Source organism: Staurois parvus, unplaced genomic scaffold (assembly GCF_062004578.1).
Source record: "Staurois parvus isolate SC_StPar_1 unplaced genomic scaffold, SC_StPar_1.0 ptg001831l, whole genome shotgun sequence".
Lineage (NCBI taxonomy): Eukaryota > Metazoa > Chordata > Amphibia > Anura > Ranidae > Staurois > Staurois parvus.
In genome coordinates, this window is record NW_028319627.1 from 209,501 (window position 1) to 233,418 (window position 23,918).

A 23,918-nucleotide genomic window follows, 5' to 3' on the forward strand; every position below is an offset into this window, starting at 1 on the left:
GAGTGGAGGAGGATAGAAATGTGCAACCTCCATTACCTTTTAAAGGGATCGATCCCTGGCTCTGGTTTGGCATTCTATTGAAAGTTCAAAGGTCTCTGATTACTATCACATGGTTCTGGATGGAAAAAGTGAAGAATCCTTCTGTCTACTTGTTATTAAGCGCATTTTCATGTGCTCTGAGGTGAGAGTTCTATGAGCACTGAGGTGGCACTACTTGTATAAAGCACACGGTTTCACTTGATGGTGTTTGGGATATCAGTACAAGAAGAAAAACACATGAATTGCTGAAGAACTTTATCACTGAATGAAAATTGATTGATGTCCCATATATGGACTTATCTATGGACATTTTATTCAGTTATGTCCTCGTTGTCTTTTTATTTATAGTTACCTTATAGCAGTGCAACATCACTTGTTTACTTCTGATTTACTTCTGTATCTGCCACCCCTCTCTGCCAATCCCTCCACTGGCTTCCCATTGCCCAACGGATAAAATTAAAAACATTAACAATAACATATAAAGCCATTTATAACTCTGCCCCAAATTACATCACCAATCTTGTCTCCAAATACCACCCAAACCGTACTCTCCGCTCCTCGCACAACCTCCTGCTCTCTAGCTCCCTTGTCTCCTCCTCCCATGCTCGTCTCCAGGACTTCTCCAGAGCTTCCCCCATCCTCTGGAACTCTCTTCCCCAATTTATCAGACTATCGCCTACTCTGCTCACTTTTAGGTGATCTCTGAAAACCGATCTCTTCAGGGAAGCCTATCCTGCCCTCTAATAATGGAATCTTCTATTCCTCCTACCAGTCCATCCCCCACAGTTATTACCTTTTGTACCACTAGCCCCTCCCTCTTAGATTGTAAGCTCCCAGGATCAGGGCCCTCCTATGCCTCTTGTATTGTTGCTGTATTGTCTCCCGTTATATTGTAAAGCGCTGAGCAAACTGTTGGTGCTATATAAATCCTGTATAATAATAATACTTTTATTGTGGGAATACAATTTGGTGTTAGCAGCAGCCATCATTGTCACATTCATTACACTTTGTCCTATTATTTGGGCAGCGCAGGGGTTTCAATTTATTTCAATAAATATGTTATACTCACCTGCTCCGTGTAATGGTATTGCACAGAGTGGCCCTGATCGTCCTCTTTTTAGGTCCCCTGCTGGTGATCTTGGCTCTTCCTCTTCTTCGTGTGCCCCCATAGCAAGCGGCTTGCAATGGGGGCTTACAGTGCCTGCTCGCTCCCGAGCTGTGTGTGTCTATGGAGCTGCGCTCTATAGACACACACAGCGGGGCTTGGTCCCATCCCCTGCTTCCTCCACACTGCATTTGATCGACAGCAGCAGGAGCCATTGACTCTTGCTGCTGCCCGAGTCCCTTTGTGAAGAGAAAGAGCGGGGAGAACAGATGCAGCCGTGCACGACGCTGGATCTCTTCTCCCCTCTCTCCCCCTCACACAGGGAAGGGTGGGGGGGAACATAAACTATAAAATTTATTTATTTTTTTTACTTTTATTCAGTAAAAGCATTAAGATAAACAATGTTTTAGCTTTAGAACCACTTTAAACTGTACAGACAGTATTTGTTGGACACACAGCATAAATGTTGCTGGAGAACTGCAGGTCCTAACTCAGCATGTCAGTCAGTTATAATTTCTTCTATGTTAACATGCGATCTTTAAACACGTACTCTTTGTAATTTGTTGGTTTTTATTTTATCACCTGTACCCATTCTAATAACATTACATTGATCAGTCAGTGCAAATAGACTTTGGCTTCAAACTATCAATATGCCATAAAGCCAGTATTGATTTCCATTGTCCATGACATGTAAAGAGCATCAGAGCCCCACATATTGCCATACATTCATTATCACTATGACCTTAAATGTGCCAATAATCCTCAATGACACATGACATCCTCCTCCTATCACTCTGCATAATAAAGATGCTCCTCCGCTCCTCCGCTGTGTTGTGAGCTTGTTGAAGTAGAGCAGTGTGAGGCCACCGTCGGGCACTACAGAGGCATACAACCTTGTCTGTAGATCGGTATATTCCGCTCATTCATTGTATTTTTGCACTTCTGGGATTTGCTACATTCGCTGACTCGGTCGAACTAAATACAGCACTGACATGGTGGAATACTGGTGGAGACTGAAGCCTTTTCCAGACATAATCTGTCTGCCTTGAAGTTCTACCAGTCTCAGCAGCAACAGAACTATGTTAAAGGATTGCCCATGGGGATTTCTTTCTTTCTTTCTTTCTTTTTCTTTCTTTCTTTCTTTCTTTCTTTTTCTTTCTTTCTTTCCTTCCTTCCTTCCTTCCTTCCTTCCTTCCTTCCTTCCTTCCCTCCCTCCCTCCTTCCCTCCCTCCCTCCCCTCCCTCCCTCCCTCCCTCCCTTCCCTCCCTCCCTCCCTCCCCTCCCTCCCTCCCTCCCCTCCCTCCCTCCCTCCCTTCCCTCCCTCCCTTCCCTCCTTCCCTCTTTCCTTTCCTTTCCTTTCCCTTCCCTTCCCTTCCCTTTCCTTTCCTTTCCTTTCTCCTGCACATGTGTTTAAACCTGTGTGCCATTTCCACAATGACAGAAGCCTGTCTGAAAAACTGCAAATGCGTTTTCTGTCTTTTTGCTAGGGTGGAGCAGCCGTTCGGATGACCCTGAGCAGTACTGGAGGGAGCACTGTCCTTTTCGGAGGGCCTCACATGTCTCCTGTTGCAACTGCTGAGACTCGTCTGAGCCAATAGGAGAGAGAGTGCACTGCGCATGTGTGGCCCTTGGGAAAGGCTTCTGTCAGTGCAAAAATGGCCTGTAGATATGGTAGTGGAAGAGAGGCATAGCTCAGGGTGATGCTATTGTGTATAATGACTGCATAGAATGTTTTTATTGAAAAAGGGGAGCTGACCCTTTATTCACTTTTGGTACGTCTTTGAATGGCACTGGATAACCCTACGTTCACATCTGTGCGGGTGGTGCCGCTGCGGATCCGCACAAAAATCTGTGCAGCCGCACCACCCGCACAGAGAAATGCGGACCGGCGGGCGGGTGCCATTAGTTCTAAAGGCACGCCGCCCGCACTGGAAAATGCAACCGTACTGGGAACCGAGGTTCCTGTCCGGGCTGCGTTTTCCAAAGAAGCGCAGGGACTTTTTCCCTGCCTGTCACGGGCACGGGAGTCCATTCAAGTGAAAAAAAAAAAAAAAAAAGTGGCTCGCATGGCCGCATGTATGTGAACCAGGAGTAAATAGCCATTAGGGGTGGATCCGCCAGGTGTTTGCTGTATACCGAGCCGTCATTAGATGCTTGGGTACACAGAGACACGTTACCCAGCTGATCCAAGGAGCTGGGTAATGTGATCGCTGTGATTGGTCATCAGAGTGATCACATGATACTATTTACAGTGCGCATCCATCTCCTTCCCCTTACATCGGGGGAAGGAGAGAGATCACTGCTTGAGAGTGGTCACACACACACACACTCGCTCTCTCGCCCCCCTCCTCTCCAAAACATAAAGCTGTGGCCAAAAGTTTTGAGTATGACACAAATATTAATTTTCACAAAGTCTCCTGCTTCAGCGTTTTTAGTCAGACGTTACTATGGTATATTGAAGTATAATTACAGGCATCTCATAAGTGTCAAAGGTTTTTATTGACAATTACATTAAGTTATGCAAAGAGTCAATATTTGCAGTGTTGACTCTTCTTTTTCAAGGCCTCTGCAATTCGCCCCGGCATGCCGTCAATCAACTTCTGGGCCACATCTTGACTGATGGCCACCGATTCTTGCATAATCAGTGCTTGGAGTTTGTCAGAATTTGTGGGGTTTCTTTGTTCACCCGTTTCTTGGGGATTGACCACAAGTTCTCAATGGGATTAAGGTCTTCAGAGTTTCCTGGCCATGAACCCAAAATTTCATTGTTTGATCTCCAAGCCACTTAGTTATCACTTTCGCCTTATGGCAAGGTGCTCCATCATGCTGGAGAAAGAATTGTCACCAAACTGTTCTTGGATGGTTGGGAGAAGTTGCTGTCGGAAGATGTTTTTGGACCATTCTTTATTCATGGCTGTGTTCTTGGGCAAAATTGTGAGTGAGCCCACTTCCTTGGCTGAGAAGCGACCCCCCACACATGAATGGTGTCAGGATGCTTTACTGTTGTCATGACACAGGACTGATAGTAGCACTCACCTTTTCTTCTGCGGACAAGGTTTTTTCTGGATGTCCCAAACAATCAGAAAAGGGGATTTATCAGAGAAAATGGCTTTACCCCAGTCCTCAGCAGTCCAATCCCTGGACCTTTTGCAGAATATCAGTCTGTCCCTGATGTTTTTCCTGGAGAGAAGTGGCTTCTTTGCTGCCCTCGTTGACACCAGGCCATCCTCCAAAAGTCTTCACCTCACTGCATGCCGATGCACTTACCTGCCTGTTGCCATTCCTGAGCAAGCTCAGCACTGGTGGTGCCCCGATCCCACAGCTGAATCAACTTTAGGAGATGGTCCTGGCGCTTGCTGGACTTTCTTAGGCGGCCTGAAGCCATCTTCACAGCGATTGACCCTCTCTCCTTGAAGTTCTTGATGATCTGATAAATGATTGATTTAGGTGCAATCTTAGTAGCAGCAATATCCTTGCCTGTGAATCCCTTTGTGTGCAAAGCAGTGATGACTGTACGTGTTTCCTTAAAGGTAAATTAATATTTGCATCATTCTCAACTTTTTGCCCAGGACTGTACTATCTCCAGTGCTGTCCCTAATGACTTGTAAATTAACACCTCACCTCCTTTACCCCGCACATCTGTACATTAACCTCCTTCCCTTCTCACATTCAGGCGCTCCCTCAAAACCCATCTCTTCGGGGAAGCCTACCCCACCCTTACCTAATGGCCATTCTCCCTCATTCCTCCCACCACTTCATTCCCCTCAGCCACTTCCTACTGTACCACTATCCCCTCCCTCCTAGATTGTAAGCTCGAAAGAGTAGGGCCCTCTTACCCCTCGTATGTTGTTTGTTATTATTGTACTGTTTCATGTATTGTCCCCCCCCCCATTGTACAGCGCTGAGCAAACCCTTTGGCACTATATAAACTCCATGTAATAATAATAACCCCTTCATCCTGCCACTAGTATCCTGCCACTAGTACATTAAGGCAGCCCATATGTCGATCGTTTTTTTTCATTCAATCAGCAGGTTGAACAGCTATAGCCGGCGGCACTGATCGTTCACAAAAAAAACCAATAGGCTGATTGTACGCAAGCTGATCAATAGATTGTCTTGTGTACAACCAGCCTGCCCATACATGGATCAAAATTAGGCCAGTCCCTGCTGAACCAGCTGAATTTTGATCCATGTACAGTATGGCCAGCTTAACTCCTTCCTCTGTGTATCACCTGTACGGTAATATATGTAGTGCACCATTCTCAGGCTTGGGATTTAACCTCCTCAGTACTGGCATGTTTCTTTATTTTTAAAAAATGGTGTCAAAAAATGCGATCATCTTGGGATATTTACTTTCCAGAAAATTGCTTTTTGGCAGGGATTCATATTTTAACAGACCGTAAGGGTAATTGTTTTTTCTTCAAAATTTTTGTCTTTTTAAAACTCAAATTAAAAACTCAGAGCTTGCTTTTGGTGATATTTAATAACTGCTATCTGTCACCACAAAATGGCACAGTGGCTAAATGGTTAGCACTTCAGCCTGGCAGTACTCGGGTCATTGGTTCGAATCCCAACCATGGCACCACCTGCCTGGAGTTCGCATGTTCTCCCTGTGCCTGCGTGGGTTTCCTCCGGGTACTCCGGTTTCTTCCCACACTCCAAAGACATGCTGGTAGGTGAATCGGCTCCTGTCTAAATTGGCCCTAGTATGTGTATGTATGAATGTGAGTTAGGGACCTTAGATTGTACACCCCTTGAGGGTTAGGGACCTTAGATTGTACACCCCTTGAGGGTTAGGGACTGATGGGAATGTACACTATGTATGTAAAGTGCTGCGTAAATTGACGGCTCTATATAAGTACCTGAAATAAATAAATAAGTAAAACCCATTTGGGTCCAGTGTTGCATAGTGGAAGAATTGTCAGTCAAACTATCACTGCACTGAAAGACAACAACCAAAAAAAAAGCCCCTATTTCAGGCTGGATCACTTTAAACCGTGTGCAGGTTTTCTTTTTTTTTTAAAATGGTTAAATAGTTCACAGTAGTTCATTGTCATACATTGGCCAGAGAAAGATCATATCCATTTCTGATCCATTGATGTGTGTTGCAGGGGAATCTGGTTTGAGTGGCAGCACGTCAAAGAATGACAACGCATCTGCCAAAAGCAATAAAAAAAATTGCAGAAAAATGCAGACGCATGGGCATAAAACCTTCCTTAATACTGCAGAAGTGACATGATGTGAAAGAGCTAAGAATAATGTCTGCATTGGATGTATGTGAAAGTGCCGCACCAGCACAGCAACTGAGACATTTGAAGGGGTCACGTTACCAAGAAACATCAAATATATCTCTGGGGAATCCGTGAGAACTGCTCACTTGAGCTTCAGGTTTCACATTTACTGCAGCCATTAGGGAGGGGGTCCCACTTTCAGTGCAGGAATATGGAGAAAGCAGCAAGAGGAATGGAGGGTCCCAGGGTGGGCCGGAAATTGGGATGAGGGCAGGGGTGTGGGGGCGAGTTAATCAGTTATGTCTGAGAACTTGCTCAAAATCCACTTGATATTGCAGGAGCTACAGTATTTTCCTCCTATTCCTTCTGTATTGAACTGTATTGTAATTGTACTGTCCCCTTTATATTGTAAAGCGCTGCGCAAACTGTTGGCGCCATAAATCCTGTATAATAATTTCGATAATAATCGATACAATTACATTATGAAGACGACACTTTGGAGAAGATCTGTAGTCATTTATTGACTCTTTATCTGGGTAGCAATAAAAACCAATTCTGAGATGCAGAAACAGAACTGGCAATGCAAAGTGACCTGCGGATTTGGTGATTATATCTGTTTCCAAACAGAACTGCATTTTACTGAGAAGAAGAGATGAAGTCTTAGAAAATGTTTTTGTTTCTACACAAGCACAGAGGAGGCATTGATCGGCGGTATGTCATCTGGGGAGCATAGAGGGATCTGTTGTGTGCATGGGAAGTGAAAGCCAGTCGGATAGTATCTCTTCTCAATGTCAAGAGCTTTTAACCTCTGTCCTTGCAGTGCACTGGAAGCCTGCCTGTAAGAATAAATGGAGATTAACTGTTTAACACTTTTAGGGTTTAAAATATTCACAGCATTTTCAAGCAGGCAAAAGCCTTTGTCAGATGGAGCCACTTGGAAGCTATGTGTAGGAAGCTGCTCTAGTTAAGTAGCAGGTTTTTGCTTTACGATAAAAGATTTTAGACCATTAACTATGAACATTCATTGGGGGAATTTTTTTGTTTTAAACTGGAGCAGTTGTGCATGGCAACCAATCAGCTTCTATCTACAGCTTGTTCAGTTCCACTTTGAAATGAAAGATAGAAGCTGATTGGTTGTCATGTACTGGTGTTCCAGATCCAGCTTACATGGTGTGTGTGTGTTTTTAATCTATTTATGGCTCATACCAATAACAAATCACAGTACATGCAACGAGTAAGGCCTCTTTCACATGGGGCAGAGTCCACTTTGCTCGGTGTGGGACCCTTCCTCTGAACAGAACAGAGTGGGAGAGTAACAGGTCTGTGTCTGCTTTGTTTATGGGGGATGAAAGAAAGAGCGCACAAACTTTGTGCATTACCTCAATAAATAGTGACTTATTTTATCCTAGATTGTAAGCTCGAAAGAGCAGGGCCCTCAATCCCCTCATGTTTTGCCTTGTATTGGTATTGTTCTGTCACATGTTCTGTCCCCCTTTGTAATGTACAGCGCTGAGCGAACTATTGGCGCTTTATAAATACTGTATAATAATAATAATAATAATTTAGGAAATGTACTCACAAAAGGGACACTAAACAGGCTGAAATGCTGTAATACTGACACTCAGTGGCTGAATGTCTCCTTGCCATGGGAACTCTGCCATACTGAAGTTTCTATCTGCCAAACCCAGCTCTGATGAAGAAGGGAGCACCCTTTCGAAACGCGTTAGCTTTTATCCCCCCCTTTGGATTTACCTGTAACCCTGGATTATGGTTAACTTATGCCTGTTTTACCGTCACTTTTGTGAGTATATTTCCTAAATAAAATAAAATTAGTCACTATTTATTGAGGAAATGCCCAAGGTTTGTGCGCTCTTTCTTTCATCCTCTTCTACAGTTCTATCAAGCTTCCCCAGCTTCATGATTGAGCTGCACAACCTCTGATCACCAGTGGATGAACACGCTGTTTGTTACTAATGCCCGATTGATCTGAGTCTTTGAGTGCAGGAGATAATGGATCTTTGGTGTCTGCTTTGTTTATGCAGAGCGGACACAGACACAGCCCACTCTGCTCTATGGACAGTGAGGAGTAAACGGACGCCACTGTACATTTACACCCAACTGGCCTTCTATCCGATGTGCATAAAGGGGAACGGATCCCCTTCCACTTTTAAAATTTTTTTTTTTAGTCGATTGTGGTAGGTCGGTAAATGAACACAAGTCAGTTTACACCTGCCGATCCATAGGAGTACATGGACCATCCAATCAGAGCTAATTAGATGCAGTACAGATGCACACAATAAAGAATCATTAGAAAATAATTTCCTGGTAGGTCAGCAGGTATTCCCTCTCCTTCCCGAACACCAGACCTGGTATACGGTAACATCATCATGGGGAGCCAGGCAAGATAATCAGCTAATCGTGAAATACAGTGCATCTTGTTATGAGCCCCTTTGTTGTTTTTTCTTGATGCTCCCTGGGAACTTTATAGAAACTCTCAACTTTCCTGACAGTTCAGATTTCTTGGCTGATGGTTGACAGAGGTGCAGACTTCTTCCGATAGATCATCTTCATCATCCATATAGATGTTCACGATCTCAGCCTCCAGTCTCCTCCAGAGATGAATCATGTCCAAAGGGCTGCTGTGGGTGCCATACTTCATGCAATAACAAAAATGTAGACTGTCGACCTAACCACATACAAATGTGCAAACTAGAGGCAGAATATGGACTTTCTCAGTACGCCATGGACACACAGTACAGCAAAACTATAAAATCAGATATGATTTTAATACAAAAATTAAATTTCAAAAATGTACTCAAAATATAAAAACAAGGTAGATGGTGTACCCCAGCATCACATAGAAGGTGGTTTCCCTATTCAGTTGTTCAGTTGTCTCATTGACCAAGGGTATCAATGTGACGGCATATAGGGAAACATCATAAGATGTATAGTCCTCAACATGTTTTGTGGCCCTAAGATGTATAGTCCTCAACATGTTTTGTGGCCCTAAGCTGCTTCTTCAGGAGGTAAGGGGTAGGATCCAGATATTCTAAATAAGCAAAGCCAAACCGTTATAAATAACAAGTTACATTCACATTTTATCCACAACTGAGTGGAATAGGGCAATGCAGATGGATCCACAACTGAGTGGCAATGCAGATGGATCCACAACTGAGTGGCAATGCAGATGGATCCACAACTGAGTGGCAATGCAGATTTATCCACAACTGAGTGGCATAGGGCAATGCAGACGGCCAGCCCGGACAAAACTCACCCCTGGGGCAGGCATGGGAGCAGGCAGACATTGGGAACCAAGCACAATATCCAGTTTTTCTTCTTTTGCTGTGCTTTTTGGATCAATATCCCATTTTTTTCCCCTCGATTCACTGCAGTATATTTGGAGAGTGTTTGTGCTTTAGGCGATAACTACCCCAATGGTCTAAGTCCAGCTGTTTACTCCTCTCTAGTATTTTAGGAAGATTTTGCTTCACTTTTGCTTTTAAATTTTACATGCACAGTTTCCTGGACCTTTATCCACAGGGGTAAGATTTGCCCCTTAGATTTCTCTGATACCTCTGTATCTAGATGTATCCTGATGTTGTACTTATAATGAAAGTGCTATTATCTTAGTGTTTCCTTGTCTTTGCCAGCATGCCTTACTGTTTGACTCTTCTGTCTTTGTAGACATGAACCGGCACCACTACTCTCTGTACATCCACAACTGCAAAGTGGGCTTCTTGTTTCGTCAGGAGCCCACTGAGGAGAAGACTTACAAGCCTGCTGAATTTCACTGGAAGCTTAATCAGGTCAGTGATGAATGTTCTGTACAATATCTATTTTTGTGTTGGTCATATAGATATGTACACATAGATCACCAGTGTTCTGAACCTTATGTTTTCCATACAGCTGTGTGAGGGTGCTTTTTCCACATCTTTACTAGTGATCATATATTCCTTTCGATGCGGAGTGTAGAGAATGCAGGGGCGGACTGACCATTTGGAAACTCGGGAACTGCCCGGGGTCAGTAGGGGGCCCCATGAGATGCCTCTGGTACCTTTTTCATAGGCTTTTTTGAGTTTGGGCAAGGACACAGGGGCCCCATGATCCCCAATTGCCCGGGGGCCCCATGAGTTGTCAGTCCGCCCCTGAGAGATTGTGTTTGTGTTGGATGAAATTGTCTCAAACCAGCTCCGTTTTCAGGCCATTGTGATAGTGGCAGATACATTTTGGCCTGCTGTAGTCTCCTGACACTGGGATATTGCGGCTGGGCAGGCATTAAATCAGACCCTGCATGAGCAAAATATTTGAACTTTATATTCCTTGCTGTTCCCTCCAGCACATTTAGCATAGGACATACGTACAGTCAAATAAAACATTAAAATTAGCTGCTAATTGTAGCTCAACAGATATTTGTTCCGATCTGTTAAGGCAGCTTGGACTTCCTGGTCTGTCGGCAGTCTCCTTTTGCTCCTGCATGTGCTGATGATATATCTGGAGGCTGCCAATGCTGTGTAGGGTAGACGACAGAAACCTTTTTATGGAGTTTGGATACTTGTATGGCAGCTCCTGTGCACAGAAAATGGTGGATCAGTACACCAGATAGTGACTTACGAGCTGTTGTGTAAGATAAACTGGCTATTATTTACAGATTATTTTTTATGATGGATTCATTAATTTAAAAAAAGTGGATTAAGTGGACGTGGTATACTTGGACAGAGGGGTGGCTGTGGACGTGGTATACTTGGACAAAGGGGTGGCTGTGGACGTGGTATACTTGGACAGAGGGGTGGCGGTTGATGTGGTATACTTGGACAGAGGGGTGGCGGTGGACGTGGTATACTTGGACAGAGGGGTGGCGTTGGACGTGGTATACTTGGACAGAGGGGTGGCGGTGTACGTGGTATACTTGGACAGAGGGGTGGCGGTGGACGTGGTATACTTGGACAGAGGGGTGCCGTTGGACGTGGTATACTTGGACAGAAGGGTGACGGTGGACGTGGTATACTTGGACAGAGGGGTGGCGGTGGACGTGGTATACTTGGACAGAGGTGTGGCGGTGGACGTGGTATACTTGGACAGGGGGGTGGCTGTGGACGTGGTATACTTGGACAAAGGGGTGGCGGTGGACGTGGTATACTTGGACAGAGGTGTGGCGGTGGACGTGGTATACTTGGACAGAGGTGTGGCGGTGGACGTGGTATACTTGGACAGAGGTGTGGCGGTGGACGTGGTATACTTGGACAAAGGGGTGGCGGTTAACGTGGCATACTTGGACAGAGGGGTGGCTGTGGATGTGGTATACTTGGATTTTGCAAAAGCATTTGCCATAGTTCCCCACACATGGCTAATGTGTAAGGTAAAGTCTACCAGCTTGGAAAAGTCTGTATGTAAATAGATAGAAAACTGGCTAAAAGATTGTATTCAGAGAGTAGTGGTTAAGCCCTTCACGCCGGCGCCTCCCGGCCCTTTAAGGGTTTCAGGAGGCGGAGCAGGGTTTAAGGTCATGTGACCGCCATGACACGTTGTGACGGCGGTCACATGATCGGGAAAGGTCCCAATCGAAAGAGGAGATCAGGACCTTTCCGTGAGTACTGGCATGTGTGCTGGGAGTGCGCAGGGCATGCGCTCTCAGCACATATGTTCTTTTTTAATAGAACGCTCGCCGCCTAGGCCCAGACGCTGGGAGGCCACACATTTGCGTTCAGGCAGCGTGAAGAGGTTAATGATTCATACTCTGAATGGTCTAGGGTTGTCAGTGGTGTACCCAAAGGTTCAGTGTTGTCAGTGGTGTACCCCAAGGTTCAGTGTTGTCAGTGGTGTACCCCAAGGTTCAGTGTTGTCAGTGGTGTACCCCAAGGTTCAGTGTTGTCAGTGGTGTACCCAAAGGTTGTGTTGTCAGTGGTGTACCCCAAGGTTCAGTGTTGTCAGTGGTGTACCCAAAGGTTCAGTGTTGTCAGTGGTGTACCCCAAGGTTCAGTGTTGTCAGTGGTGTACCCCAAGGTTCAGTGTTGTCAGTGGTGTACCCCAAGGTTCAGTGTTGTCAGTGGTGTACCCCAAGGTTCAGTGTTGTCGGTGGTGTACCCCAAGGTTCAGTGTTGTCAGTGGTGTACCCCAAGGTTCAGTGTTGGGACCCTTACTTTTAATACATTTATAACCAATATAGGGTCTGAGATTATGAATACCTTTTCAGTCTTTGCAGATGACTCCAAGCTGTGCCGGGGATTAACGTCCTTACAGGATGTCTCCAATTTACAAGCCGACCTCAATGCTCCATGTAATTGGGAAACTATGTGGCAAATGAGGTTTAATGTTGATAAATGTAGGTTCTGCACTTGGGGGCTAAGAATATTATTATTATTATACAGTGTTTATATAGCGCGAACAGTTCGGTCAGCGCTGTACATTACAATTGGACACAGAACATGAGACAGAACAATAACAATAAAATGTGATACACGAGGGGTTCGAGGGCCCTGCTCTTTCGAGCTTACAATCTAGGAGGGAGGGGATGGTGGCACAGGAGGAGATAGCTGTGGGGGATGGGGTGGTAGGAAGAGTGGAGGAGGTCAGCAATTAGCTGAGGGCGGGGTAGGCTTCCCTGAAGAGATGGGTTTTCAGGGTGCGCCTAAATGAGAGGAGAGTAGGTGATAGTGTGATGGTTTGGGGTAGGGAGTTCCAGAGGATAGGTGATATCCTGGAGAAGTCCTGGAGGCGGGCATGGGAGGAGGAGACCAGGGAACTAGAGAGAAGGAGGTCTTGTGAGGAGCGGAGTGTGCGTGTTGGGTGGTACTTGGATATTAGGTCGGTGATGTAGTTCGGGGCAGTATGGTGGACGGCTTTGTACGTCAGTGTTAGGATTTTGAATTTGATCCGTTGTGCAATCGGAAGCCAGTGGAGGGATTGGCAGAGGGGGGTGGTGGAGATGGAGCGGTTGGAAAGGTAAATGAGTCTGGCAGCCATGTTCAGGATCGACTGAAGCGGGGATAGCCAGCGGCGAGGCAGGCCAGTGAGGAGGGAGTTGCAGTAGTCGAGTCGTGATATGATGAGGGAGTGGATGAGCTGTTTAGTGGTTTCTGGGGTTAGGAACGTGCGGATTTTGTCAATGTTGTGGAGGTGGAGTCTGCACAAGTTTGTTAGCGATTGGACTTGGGGCTGGAAGGATAGGTTGGAGTCCAGAATGACACCAAGTACTCTGGCCTGCGGGGCGGGCCTGATGGTGGCGTTGTTGGACATGATGAAGAAGTCAGTGGGGGGTGATGTGCGAGCTGGGGTGCGATGCTGCATGCATCGTACATACTAGGGGGGGTACAACTGCGGGGGAGTCAATGGTGGAGAAGGATCTGGGGGTTCTGGTAGATCACAAGCTTAATAATGGCAGCAATACCAAGCTGCGGTTTCCAAAGCGAGCAAAATCCTCTCTTGTATTAGGAGAGATATAGACTCCAGAGAGAGATATCATTTCCCCCGGTACAAATCAGTAATGCCTCATCTGGAATATGCAGTTCAGTTTTGGGCACCAATTCACAAAAAGAACATTGGGGAACTGGAGAAAGTACAGAGAAGGGCAACCAAACTGATAAGAGGTATGGAGGAGCTCAGCTATGAGGAAAGATTAGAGGAACTGTTAAATACAATATTATTATTATTATACAGGATTTATGGCGCCAACAGTTTGCTCAGCGCTGTACAATACAACGGGAGACGATACAGCAACAATACGGTCCAATATAAGAGGGTTAGGAGGGCCCTGATCCTTGGAGCTTACAATCTAAGAGGTACATCAGTGGTTCATATAGTGAACTCTGTGTGGAGTTATTCACCCTGAGGTCATCACAGAGGACAAGGGGGCGCTCTTTATGTCTGGAGGAAAATAAAGTTAATCACCAAACACGGAAAGGTTTCTTCACAGTGAGAGCTGTGCAAATGTGGAATAGACTCCCTCAAGAGTTGGTTGTGGCCAGCTCAGTGGATTGCTGTAGGAAAGTCCTGGATTCTTTCTTGGATACACAGAATATAACTGGATATAACATTTATAGGTAAAGTTGATCCAGGGAATATCCGATTGCCTCTCGGGGGATCAGGAAGGAATTTTTTCCCCTGCAGGAGCAAATTGGATCATGCTTTGCTGGGTTTTTGCTTTCCTCTGGTTCAACTGTGGGTGTAGGATTATAACTTTTTTTTTTTTTTTTTATTATTTTGGTTGAACTGGATGGACTTTTGTCTTTTTTCAGCCAGACTAACTATGTAACTAGGTTTCTCTACTGGGGGACACCTGGACAGGAAGTGAAGGGATCCTATATACAGTTGTCCAGTTCTGGGAAGGGCGTCCATGGATATCCTCCCAGAATGTACCCCCAGCGGTGCGCTCCTGGCACTGTCGGTGATTGCTGTGCCCTAACGCAACCGCTGATCACGTGATAAAGTAAAAGGCCAATCACAGCGGCCTTTTACCACGTGATCAGCTGTGTCCAATGTCACAGCAGATCGCAATGTAAATACAGTTGCCGGTTATTGGCTGCACTTTCCTCATGTTGTCACAGTGTGAGGAAAGTACTGCTGATAACTGGCAAATGTGACAGGGGAGATCTGCACTGATAATCAGTGCCCCCCATCAGTGCCGCCTAACAGTGCCCATCATTGCTGCATATCAGTGCATCATCAGTGCCTCCTCATCAATGCCCACCAGTGCCGCTTCAACAGTGCTACCTATCGGTGTCCATCAGTGCTGCCTATCAATGCCCATGAGTGCAGTCTAATCAATACACATCCGCGAAGGAGAAAAATTACCCGTTTACAAAATTTTTTAATAGAAACAAAGAAAACCTTTTTTTTTTTTTTTCATTTTGTGTTTTTTTTTCATTTACAGTGCAAAAAATAAAACCCCCAGTGGTGATTAAATACCACCAAAATAAAGCTCTATCTGTCACAAAAAAATGCTAAAAATTTCATATGGGTACAGTGTTGCATGACTGCGCAATTGTCATTCCAAGTGCAACAGCGCTGAAAGCTGAAAATTGGCCTGGGCAGGAAGGGGGTATGAGTGCCCGGTAGGCGAGGGGTTAATAGGTGTGCTAGATGTTTGCGGTGATTGCAGAGGGTTTATAGCTTTTCTTGACATCCCTGCGTGTGGGAAGGCTCCCAAGGCCCTGCCGTTTGCAGATTGGAGAGGAAAGTTTTGTCTGTACTGTAGAGCAGATTGCTGTGGGAGGTGTGGGACGCAGCAAGCACTTGCAGGCACGGCGTCATGTCACAAAGCAGAGCAGGGCTTGGGTTGCTGTTGTGGGAATCTTGTGGCAGTTCAATGGTCGCTTTGTTACTATTCGGAGAGCAGAGAAGGGACTGTTCAGTCTCAGCCTGACACATTCAATGTGTAAAAGGATCTTACAAGATTGGATTTAATTACGTCTTTTTTAAAAAAGCACTTTAACACAACAGTTGTTTGTAATTGCAGCCTTCTCACCTTTAGCTTGAGTTACATTTACCGGTAAACCAAAGTGCCTATTACTGCCTTTTCTTCCAGGTCATAAAAGATCTCTGTCAACATCCCACAGCTCAGGGGTTTGCCTAATGGAGGAGTACTGTTATTTAAATGTGGAAAATATATACAAATGTAAAGGACAGGTTACACAACGTTCACTGCGTTCTGGTCTATGTGTTTTAATAAGAAGCTGTACTTGGTGGTATATAGATTGTAACGATATACACTTAGGGTCATAGATATTTGGACACAGGCACAATTTTAGTTTTTTTCAGGTATTTAACAAAACATATTCAAGCTATAGCTATATAATGGACATGGGCTGAACGTGCACACTCTCAGGTTATATTTGAGGGTATGTACATCCAAATTGGAGGAAGGGTTTAGGAATTACTGCTCTTAAGAGTAGCCATCCTTCCTTTTTCAAGGGACCAAAATTAATTGGACAATTGAATCAAAAGCTGTTTCATGGCCAGGTGTGGGCTACTCCATTATTTCTTCAATTAACCTCCCTAGCGGTGCACACTCTCAGGTTATATTTGAGGGTATGTACATCCAAATTGGAGGAAGGGTTTAGGAATTACTGCTCTTAAGAGTAGCCATCCTCCCTTTTTCAAGGGACCAAAATTAATTGGACAATTGAATCAAAAGCTGTTTCATGGCCAGGTGTGGGCTACTCCATTATTTCTTCAATTAACCTCCCTAGCGGTGCACACTCTCAGGTTATATTTGAGGGTATGTACATCCAAATTGGAGGAAGGGTTTAGGAATTGGAATTATAGCTCTTAAGAGTAGCCATCCGCCCTTTTTCAAGGGACCGAAATTAATTGGACAATTGAATCAAAAGCTGTTTCATGGCCAGGTGTGGGCTACTCCATTATTTCTTCAATTAACCACCCTCGCGGTCTGATTATGTCAATATTTCTGTGTTCAAAGTGGTAAATTTTTTGCATGGAAATATGTAGTATTTTTATTGTAGGCCTGTAATTCTTAGGAATAACTCACTGAAATCTGTCCGAACAAGAGTCTATTAAACATCCCGGGGATGAGATAAAATTTGATACCTCGGCACCCCTGATTAACTCAGATGGCAACTCTGGGTATCCTGGTTGAGAAAGGCTGTGCGTGTCACTGTCGGCTCCCACTCTGCTGGCAGTTCGGAGCTCTGCTGGTCTCAGCCCTATATAGTATACCGACCTGAGACCAGCGGAGCTCAGAGCTGTCTGTGGGCAGAGAGGGAGCCGGCAGCAACTTGTACAGCTGTGCATGGGGGAGGCTTCTTCCGAAGTCCTTACCTGCACCGTCTCCCCCTACAGTGCAGTGCTAAACAATCAGTTCACCTGGCAGTGCAGGTACAATAATCTGCAGTAAAAAAAATAAATAAAAAAAAAATATATATATATATATGTGAGTTTATTCATAGTCCATGTCATTCATTCATTCATGTCCATCCAGTTCAACCATAGAAAAAAACCAAACAAATATATATATATATATATACATGTATGTTTGTATATTATTTTTAATCTTGATCCCTGAACCTGTACGATCAGAACCGCTTTGCTAAGCTAGTGGGGCTGCTTATTTACGGCTCGTTCACAATAGCAGCAAGGACTGCTGCTTCTCTGAAAACAGTCCATGTTTAGAACGCTTTTCAGAGCATTTGACAGATAGTGACATATCTTCTCACCACCTGTTTTAACCCCCCAAATGGAGCACCACTGTGCCGCAACCACATGCAGTGCATCCAGTTCTCCTGATTGGATTGCATTCGGTGGGAGTATAATTCCTGGTGTCACCACAGCATATGTGTGAGATCCTGGCCCACTGCCTTTGCATCTAGATGGGGGGTGTTTGTTAAAAATTAGGCTCAACTGTGTTATTTTACCATCCCCCAACCTCATATGTGAACAAGCCCTTAGACCGGGGTGCCTCAAAAAAATGCTTTGTGGGCTAGTTTACACTTGCTTCAGCTTTAACACACATGTAAAATGCCTACTGCTTCACCATGCCTTATTGTATGTGTTTTTTATGCTTTGGTGATGTTTTTTTTAAGCTTGGCAAAGTGTGTGATTTTTATTTGTTTTAAAGGGTCCCAGTAGAACCCCAGTTCAGTAGTGACCCCACTCAGTAGGTACCTGGCTCATTCGTACTCCTGTTCAGCAGATCCCCAGCTCAATAGTACCCTCGTTCAGCAGATCTCTTGCTTATTAGTAACTTCGTTCAGCAGATCCCCGTGCTCAGTAGTAAGCCCAGCTTTTCTGATCCCCCACTCAGTAGTACCCCCAGCTTTACTGATCCCCCTCTCAGTAGTAAGCCCAGCTTCTCTGATCCCCCTGCTCAGTAGTAAGCCCAGCTTTTCTGATCCCCCACTCAGTAGTACCCCCAGCTTTACTGATCCCCCTCTCAGTAGTAAGCCCAGCTTTTCTGATCCCCCCACTCAGTAGTAAGCCCAGCTTTTCTGATCCCCCCACTCAGTAGTACCCCCAGCTTTACTGATCCCCTCTCAGTAGTACCCCCAGCTTTACTGATCCCCTCTCAGTAGTAAGCCCAGCTTTACTGATCCCCTCTCAGTACTAAGCCCAGCTTTTCTGATCCCCCCACTCAGTAGTAAGCCCAGCTTTTCTGAGCCCCCCACTCAGTAGTACCCCCAGCTTTACTGATCCCCCTCTCAGTAGTAACCCCCAGCTTTTGTTGTTCCCCTGCTCAGTAGTAAGCCCAGCTTTTCTGATCCCCCCACTCAGTAGTACCCCCAGCTTTACTGATCCCCCTCTCAATAGTAAGCCCAGCTTTTCTGATCCCCCACTCAGTAGTAAGCCCAGCTTTTCTGATCCCCCCCCACTCAGTAGTACCCCCAGCTTTACTGATCCCCCTCTCAGTAGTAAGCCCAGCTTTTCTGATCCCCCACTTAATAGTAAGCCCAGCTTTTCTGATCCCCCCACTCAGTAATACCCCCAGCTTTACTGATCCCCCTCTCAGTAGTACCCCCAGCTTTACTGATCCCCCTCTCAGTAGTAGGCCCAGGTTTTCTGATCTCCCACTCAATAGTAAGTCCAGCTTTTCTGATCCCCCCACTCAGTAGTACCCCCAGCTTTTCTGATCCCCCCACTCAGTAGTACCCCCAGCTTTACTGATCCCCCTCTCAGTAGTAAGCCCAGCTTTTCTGATCCCCCACTCAGTAGTAAGCCCAGCTTTTCTGATCCCCCCACTCAGTAATACCCCCAGCTTTACTGATCCCCCTCTCAGTAGTAACCCCCAGCTTTTTTTGTTCCCCTGCTCAGTAGTAACCTCAGCTTTTCTGATCCCCTACTCAGTAGTAACTCCCAACACAGAAGATCATTACTAAAATACCTATATCTCCATATATATTTAGATGGTAACAGCTTAGATGTTCTGTAATAATGAATGACCTTTCTAGCATTGCACGGAAATCTTCATCCATTAAAATGTACAGTAAAAGAAAGAAAGCGATTCTCCTAGAATAGTCTGGAGCAGAGAGCTCTGAGGCATTTTTCACAGTGTTTTCCAGATAATGTCTTGTCACTTTAATGTGAATGTGATACAATTCAGCACTTGTGTTAATAAGGGTGATGAAGGCCTTGCAGCCACCAGTTCCTTCTTAATGAATCAAATTAGGCCGTGCCAAGATAGTCCTGACAAGCCGGTTCTAGTATTGCTATTGCAGCTTTTACGGATGCTGAAAGTCATCCTCTGGCCCCTCGGGAGCCGCAGAGCTGAAGCCAAGGTGACCTTGTATTCCAAAGGAGATGATTGGAGTAGACTCGGATTGACTCGCACCGTTGCAGGCTTTGTGCCGGCCCATTATACCAGACTGTTCCTCCTTGCTGTTACTTCCCAGTATACAACCAAATACTATTCCACGTATTGAGGTGTCTGTTTTCCTTCCACCTCAACTAGTTAAAAATTCCTGGATGCATCACATGCTGATATTTTTTATTTAGACGCATTTCCAACGTATTTGCCATTTTAGATTTTATACGACATATAGTGAGGTACTTTTTAAAATTTAATTTCAGTCATTTGTCTTTTGGATGAGGTTTGATATGAAATCACAAAGGCTCCGTACACACTAGCGTGATTTCAGATGTGACTTGAATCGCATGACAATGGAAATAATTGTTTTCAATGATGCTCGTTCCCATCAGTGCAAATCAGCATGGCGTGATTTTGGGAAAGGTTCCTGTACGTTTCAGCAGGGTTTTGGCCCCATAGAACATACAAACCACATCCAAGTTGCACTGCATAATTGCACTGAAAATCAGGTTGCAGCATTGTGACCGTAGTCAAAAAAAAAAAGCACTCTCTTTACTCCCTTGCATGCAATGCCTCTACATTGAGGATGCCTGAGCTGCACTGCGCATGGCTAGCGGTTATGTCCAGCCTAACTTTGTTCTAGGAGCCCATTTGTTTGGTACCGGCATGAGGGTGCAGATGATGTATAGCAGTGGGTAGACTTTGAGTGAACATAGGTAGAAAGCTGTTTCAGCCATCCTTAAAGGATACGTCCACATTTGGAACACGTTGCTTTTTCTATGGTGGAGCATGTAAAAGGCAGAATCTGATACCTCTCCCCACCAATCTCCCCTCCCTGTGACAATGGGCGAGGGATCTTCTCCCTGCACCCGCTGTCACAATTTGAACGCATTGCGGCCATGCAGGGCTCCACCTACACGGCCATGTAATTGTAGTTTCGTGTGAATGAATGCCTACTAGTATCATCAGCCATTGCAGCTGATGGCTTGTAGTTCTCAATGAACTATGAGGGTGTTGATGAGCGCTCTTGTAGTCCAATACGAGGTACAGTCAGACAGCTATGTTGAGTCTGCAGGAGCCTAACACTGCACCTGTGATCTGAAGCACATTTATTATTTTTACCTGCAAAAAATGTGCATTTATTATTTTTTTTTCAAAAGGTGAATATATCCTTTAAGCCCTTACCACCTGTACGCTGTAGAATAACATACCTCTGCACAGTGCCCCATACAGAGGCAATATTCTACATATGCTGAGATCTCTGGTCTCATGCAGATTGCAGCCTTCATTAACCTCTTGGCACCGGCCTCACACAAATGTGCGGCCTCTCGGCATCTGGGCCTTGACGCCGACCAGCCGCACATTTGCATGCAATTAAGAAAAACATATGTTCTGAGAGCACGCGCCCTGCACGCTCCCAGCACACATGTCCAGTACTCACGGAAAGGTCCAGATCTCTTTCGATCGCGGCATTTCCCGATCATGTGACCGCCGTGACAGCGAATCACGGCGGTTACATAACCCTAAAACCCCGCCCCGCCTCGCGGCTTCTGAAACCATTAAAGGGCCAGAAGGCGCCGGCGCCAAGGGGTTAAACTATATCTTCAGCTAGCCAATGCCCTGAAGCTGTGACCTGAAGATTGCAGTTTGAAGTGTACAAGTGCAGCATCAAACAAAAGAACAAGTTTATTAACATAAAAACAGCAGAATAACTGCAGCATCCATGGTCTAGTAATAGAACAACAGTCAAACATCAACCAATTACAATTGCAGTATTAAAATAATCACAAAGAAAATATTCCTGCACCAATGCAAAATTAAATAAATCAATATTCTAAATTGCTGCTGTGCAAAAATGTGAAAACACAAATAGTGATATTTATAAATTAAACAGAGCAAAATAGACCTACATAAAATATTAGTAAATCACAAAACATAAATGTCCCATGTTCATTAGTAAATATCTTATATCAAAAATCTTCAATAAAAACACCACAGGACCACTTGTGATGAGGACTGGGGATTCCAAATAATCTTAGGATCAAATAAAACTTCCACCTATCACCCATGCACACCAACATCAAATGCACTCACCAGATATTGGTGAATGAGAAGCCTTTCAGGATATTGGGGAATCCTAAACCCTCTTTTCATCAGCTGTATGGAAGCCTACACCACCAGGTTAAGATCTTTTTTCAGGTCCTCACCTCAGCTTTCTAATTTGCTCCACCATATCACCAAAGAAAAAAATAACTTATATAGTGTAATATTGCCAGATCAATATTGAGACAAAAGACAAAATCCAGGACACTCACATTTTATCAGTTTGTAAAGGGCACATTTATTAAGCCAATACCAGCCTGATGATAAGAACCAGCTCACAGCCACATATTCCAGGATTCTCACAACCAATGTAGCCAGATGGAACAGAGGAACAGCAGAGAACCAGCATAAATCCCACAAGATGGCTGCTGGAACGCACCGCTCGGCGTGCGTTCCACTCACCGGAAGTGACGTCAGACGTATGGAGTATGGACCAGAAATGCGTCAACGCGTTTCGTCCCCTCCCATCGAGCGTTCTCAAGACCCAAAGGACCTGAAGATTGCAGTTTGAAGTGTACAAGTGCAGTATCAAACAAAAGAACAAGTTTATTAACATAAAAACAGCAGAATAACTGCAACATCCATGGTCTAGTAATAGAACAACAGTCAAACATCAACCAATTACAATTGCAGTATTAAAAAAATCACAAACAAAAGAAACCATCATGCGCCTTTTTATCCATTTTTCAGTCTATAATTAGAAAAAACATAAACACGATATTTATTAAACAAGAAATAAAGGCCTTTTTGCCCTTTAAATTAAAATGTAGGCAAATTCAATTCAATTTAACCAGCCGCCGCTTCAAGGTTGGCCTTGGAAATCTGGGCTTTAATGACCTACAGCGACAGACAAATCATGTGTACCAAATTCAGCAAAAAAGAAAACATGCAAGCACCTTCTTCATTTATATTTTGCAAGAGAAGTTCAAATAGAAAGAGTTATGTTAACGATAATTCCTTCAGATAAATGTACACTTTTTATTATTATTTTATTTATCATTTGTTGTGTGCTTTGTTGAGAGTGGGGAAGGATCAGAACCTCTGTAAGTCTTTGACCCCATTGAGAAGATTTCCTTTTCTTTCTTTTATGGTCACCAGAATTTCTCTTCATAAGAGGCAGGAGACTAAAAGAAGAATTTATTGCATTGTTCCTGTAAGGAGGTTCCCAGCACTTGTTTCTGTGGTCACGGGGACAAGAAGGGAGGGACCGCCGTTTATAATAGAAAACAATTATAAATCCTTGACAGAGGTTCCCTATTCTTAATTCATTTTGTGCTGGTGTTTCAGTGTAAGAAATACAGTGAATTCTGGATGTGAATGCCTTTTAAGAGGGTTATACATTTTTTTTTCTAAGATTGCCATTATGGTTTTTTTTATTCGTGGACAATAAAGAACTGTTTTGTGTCATATGTCATTTTTTGTTCCTCCAGGCTTGTGACAAAGAGTGGCATCATTATGTACTGACCGTGGACTTCCCTGCAGTCACACTGTACGTGGATGGGGTTTCCTATGACCCCACCACAATGACTGAGGACTACCCCCTGCATCCTACCCATCTGGAGACTCAGCTTGTGGTTGGTGCCTGCTGGCAAGGTAATTGTTCAGTAATACACTGACCTGCGTACGTCTATAAAGTGCAGAACACTAGAAAGCAGTTAAATTACAGCATATGAGATGAAATAATGTGTTTCTGCCAAGCCCGTCAATGTCAAAGATAACTCAGCTGCATATTAGTATTTTCCTCCTGGGTGCGGCCATTTTAGATGTTGTTTTAGAGCAGTGTCCAGAGATCCCTATTCTCTGCAGCTTTTTTCCCCGATGGAAATGTAGATATGGTAGAGTGAACACATAATTGGAGTCCAGCTGTGAGTAAGACGGACTTGTTCAGATGGGGAAGATGATGTTGCTATAAATTGCTGCTTGGAAATCTCACAACCTGAGTCATCGAGAGATACAAGACACCAGCAGGGGTTACCGTCCACCAGTGCCCTGCCAGTGGATTTGACCTTTAATTAGTTCTCATAAATGGCAGTTAACCATTAGTGTCATGGATCCTGCATGACTGGTAGGCTGGACTCTTGTGAATATTCGTTTAGCTCAAACACCTTTGTAGCATTAACCTAACCATTCTAAGGTATCATTCTGTCGGGAGACTTGTTTGTTGCTCCGTATCAAACAAATTGGTCGA

At 44.6% G+C, this 23,918-nt stretch overlaps 1 protein-coding gene across 4 annotated transcripts in view; it reads left to right on the forward strand.

Moving 5' to 3' along the window:
• The window catches only part of CLSTN1 (calsyntenin 1), a 185,861-nt gene that overhangs the window by 129,968 nt on the left and 31,975 nt on the right, over positions 1 to 23,918 (forward strand). For all 4 annotated transcript variants that reach the window (XM_089664088.1, XM_089664086.1, XM_089664087.1 and 1 more), the window contains 2 exons: positions 10,060 to 10,181; positions 23,161 to 23,323. In XM_089664088.1, coding sequence (XP_089520214.1) covers positions 10,060 to 10,181; positions 23,161 to 23,323 — 285 coding nt within the window. The remainder of the gene's footprint in view (positions 1 to 10,059; positions 10,182 to 23,160; positions 23,324 to 23,918) is intronic.